At 33.7% G+C, this 2579-nt stretch overlaps 1 protein-coding gene across 2 annotated transcripts; it reads right to left on the reverse strand.

Annotated features, from left to right (window-relative positions):
• Positions 1-443: 443 nt before the first annotated feature.
• LOC112734542 (F-box protein CPR1) lies at positions 444-2306 on the reverse strand. 2 transcript variants are annotated; one of them, XM_025783890.3, is made up of 2 exons: positions 1097-2306; positions 444-810 (listed from the first exon to the last, which is right to left on the reverse strand). In XM_025783890.3, exons 1-2 carry the CDS (start codon positions 2259-2261, stop codon positions 767-769), a joined length of 1209 nt encoding a protein of 402 aa, XP_025639675.1. In that variant the 5' UTR covers positions 2262-2306; the 3' UTR covers positions 444-766. The 2 variants fall into 2 exon arrangements, with proteins under 2 accessions (XP_025639675.1, XP_025639682.1); XM_025783897.3 differs by having other exon boundaries at positions 444-839.
• Positions 2307-2579: the final 273 nt, after the last annotated feature.

Here is a 2579-nt window from a genome sequence, read left to right on the forward strand (position 1 = left end):
CTAAATATCCGAATCAAACAAGAAAAGAATTCTTTTAACAAATTTTCAACAACTCAAAAGTTAACACAATTGGGTTCTATTACCAACATTATTGCAGGTTATGGCATATCTTAGTGTCCACACACCAGCTTAAAAATATATCTAAAAGCTAATCCTAAAACTAGGAAATACTTGAATAAAATCAAGTTGAAGGACATACATAAAGATGTAAAATTTACACCACTATAGCAATTGTATCAACATGCTACAGGGTTTCATTACCAGATACAACAAAAAAATAAGGTGAAAATAGAAAACTTAACGTGGTTTACTTAACCTACCATAAAAGAAAGACTTGTGAGCACATGCTATATGAACAATGAAGAATTCAAGTGGGCAACACAAATATCCCAATTGTAATCCCAACAAACAAAATACTGAAATACTTACTACTAAAGACCAAATTGAACTCACAAATTAACAATTAGTTTACATGTTAAATCTCACACTGATGTGTGATATTCTGTATTGTATATAGATAAAGCAGATAATATAAGAGAATTTAGTATTATATTTAATATAAAAAAGACATTGGATTTAACTAGGGGAAACTCTATTTGCACTTCAAATGTTCCAGTTTTTCACATTCATAGTTGGAAGGGAAATCATATTCTAAAGCAAAAGCAAAATAAAATAAAATTCTCTAAAAGCTTCTTCCAGCTCAACTTGCCAATCCTACACTTCATTTACAGTAGAATTAAGTGTCTCTGTTGTTCAGTCATTCTCTCTAAATTCTCTTTCCTTGTTTGACATCTTTCTGATTCTGTTGGCCTACAGAAAAGATCACCATTGCATTACACCTGAGAAAATAAATAAAAAAAAGAAATAACTTAAAAGTTAAAACCCCTTATCACAAGACTAGGCTTTAGGAAGCAAGACAGTGATCAATGATTCCCTAAGCATTGATAAATTCAAATTTCACCAACCATAGACAAAAGTCACATTTGATTGGAATTTGATGCAAAACACATATTACTCATCACTTATTCATTAATCACAATGCAACGAAAACTAACAAGAATAACTTGGTGCAAAGCATAGAAGAATAGTTACATACTGTTTTCCTTCCTCTTCTTTTTCATCTTCTTCTTATCCTTATCCTTAATGTCACTAGGGAATGGCAAGAGACTCTCTGTATACACAGGATCCGTTATTCGGAATGGATAATAAAGATCTTTAAAATGTGTGAGCAGGTCTCCTCTGACATTATATATGAAGTAACCTACTTCTACTTCATCATAACCTCTTACAATAATATCACCATTACTGGATAAGCAGAATAGCTGATAGACGTTGCAAGGAATCTCATAGAGAGTCCAAGATGAGTGCACTTTATATTCTTTCATCACCCATATGTGAGTGTTATGGCTAACATCATTGCGATAATACAAGGCTAGGCAGCCTCCTAGTAGGGCGAGATTTGAATAGGAGAATGCACTCTTTACAGGTTGTTCCGGCCCAGATATCCTTGAAAAAGTCCTCTCCTTCAGATCAAAGATAAGAATAGCATCCCTAAAAGTTTTAGGAGAGTGAGGCAGCCAATGAATAGCACCATTCAAGAACAACCCACAAGAATTGATGTCAAAAACACCCGAGGGTTTGGAGAATGCAGCATCGAGATTAATCCATGAATTGGTTCTCAAGGACAAGTAATCCAAGTGATAATGGTAATCCTTATCCTGCCAAGCTACAACAATTACGTAGTCATCCTGTGAAGCATCATAACCAAATCCATACAGATAAAACTTGCAGGGAAGCCTAATGTCCTTGTACACACAACGAGAAGCAATACGAGAGTAGGATATTCTTTTGCTGTATCCAGTCAGTGGGTTCCATACCACAAGAAAATGTGGGTCTCGATGTAAAAGAACAAAGCCTCTGCAGGATCCCAGGAACTCAAAATCAGTAGGTGGCTTTTTCTTCTTGAAAGGGGGAGGCACCACTTTTATGGGTGATGTATCAATGTCGTCACTAAAGAGTGCTTCTAAGTAAACGAAGTAAGCCACAGTGCGGTTTATGTGGTCTATGAAGATGGTTGCGTTGGTGGCTGCGGGAGAGTGATGAAAATGCAATTCCGCAAATTGTGGATCGGAAATTAGAGAGTACCAGAGCTTCGAAACGCACCTGAGGCGAGCGAGATGCTTGGCAGGCACTCTCAGTAAGATTCTGTGAATCAGGTCATGAGGGAGGATATCGTCAATGCTCTTCTGCTTCTTCTCCATGCTGGATGCCTCTTTGGCATAGTTTTTCTATTTGGTTTGGGAAATAAAAAAAAGAGAATGCTAGCTATCTTAAATAATATGAACAATTATCAATCATACTATATTATAATTTAATGTTATTAATTAAATTTAAGATTAATTTATTTTTTTTAATTTTATTAATTTACATTATTCAAACATTGTTAAAAAATATTGTTGGTTACTTATATTTTTCTTAAAAAAAATATGTTTATATTTATAACTTTTAAAAAATTTAATACTTTTGAAATCACTTAAAATAATTTTTTTAAAATTAATTTATATTTTTAAAATTTAAAA

Source organism: Arachis hypogaea, chromosome 2 (assembly GCF_003086295.3).
Source record: "Arachis hypogaea cultivar Tifrunner chromosome 2, arahy.Tifrunner.gnm2.J5K5, whole genome shotgun sequence".
Taxonomy (NCBI): Eukaryota; Viridiplantae; Streptophyta; class Magnoliopsida; order Fabales; family Fabaceae; genus Arachis; species Arachis hypogaea.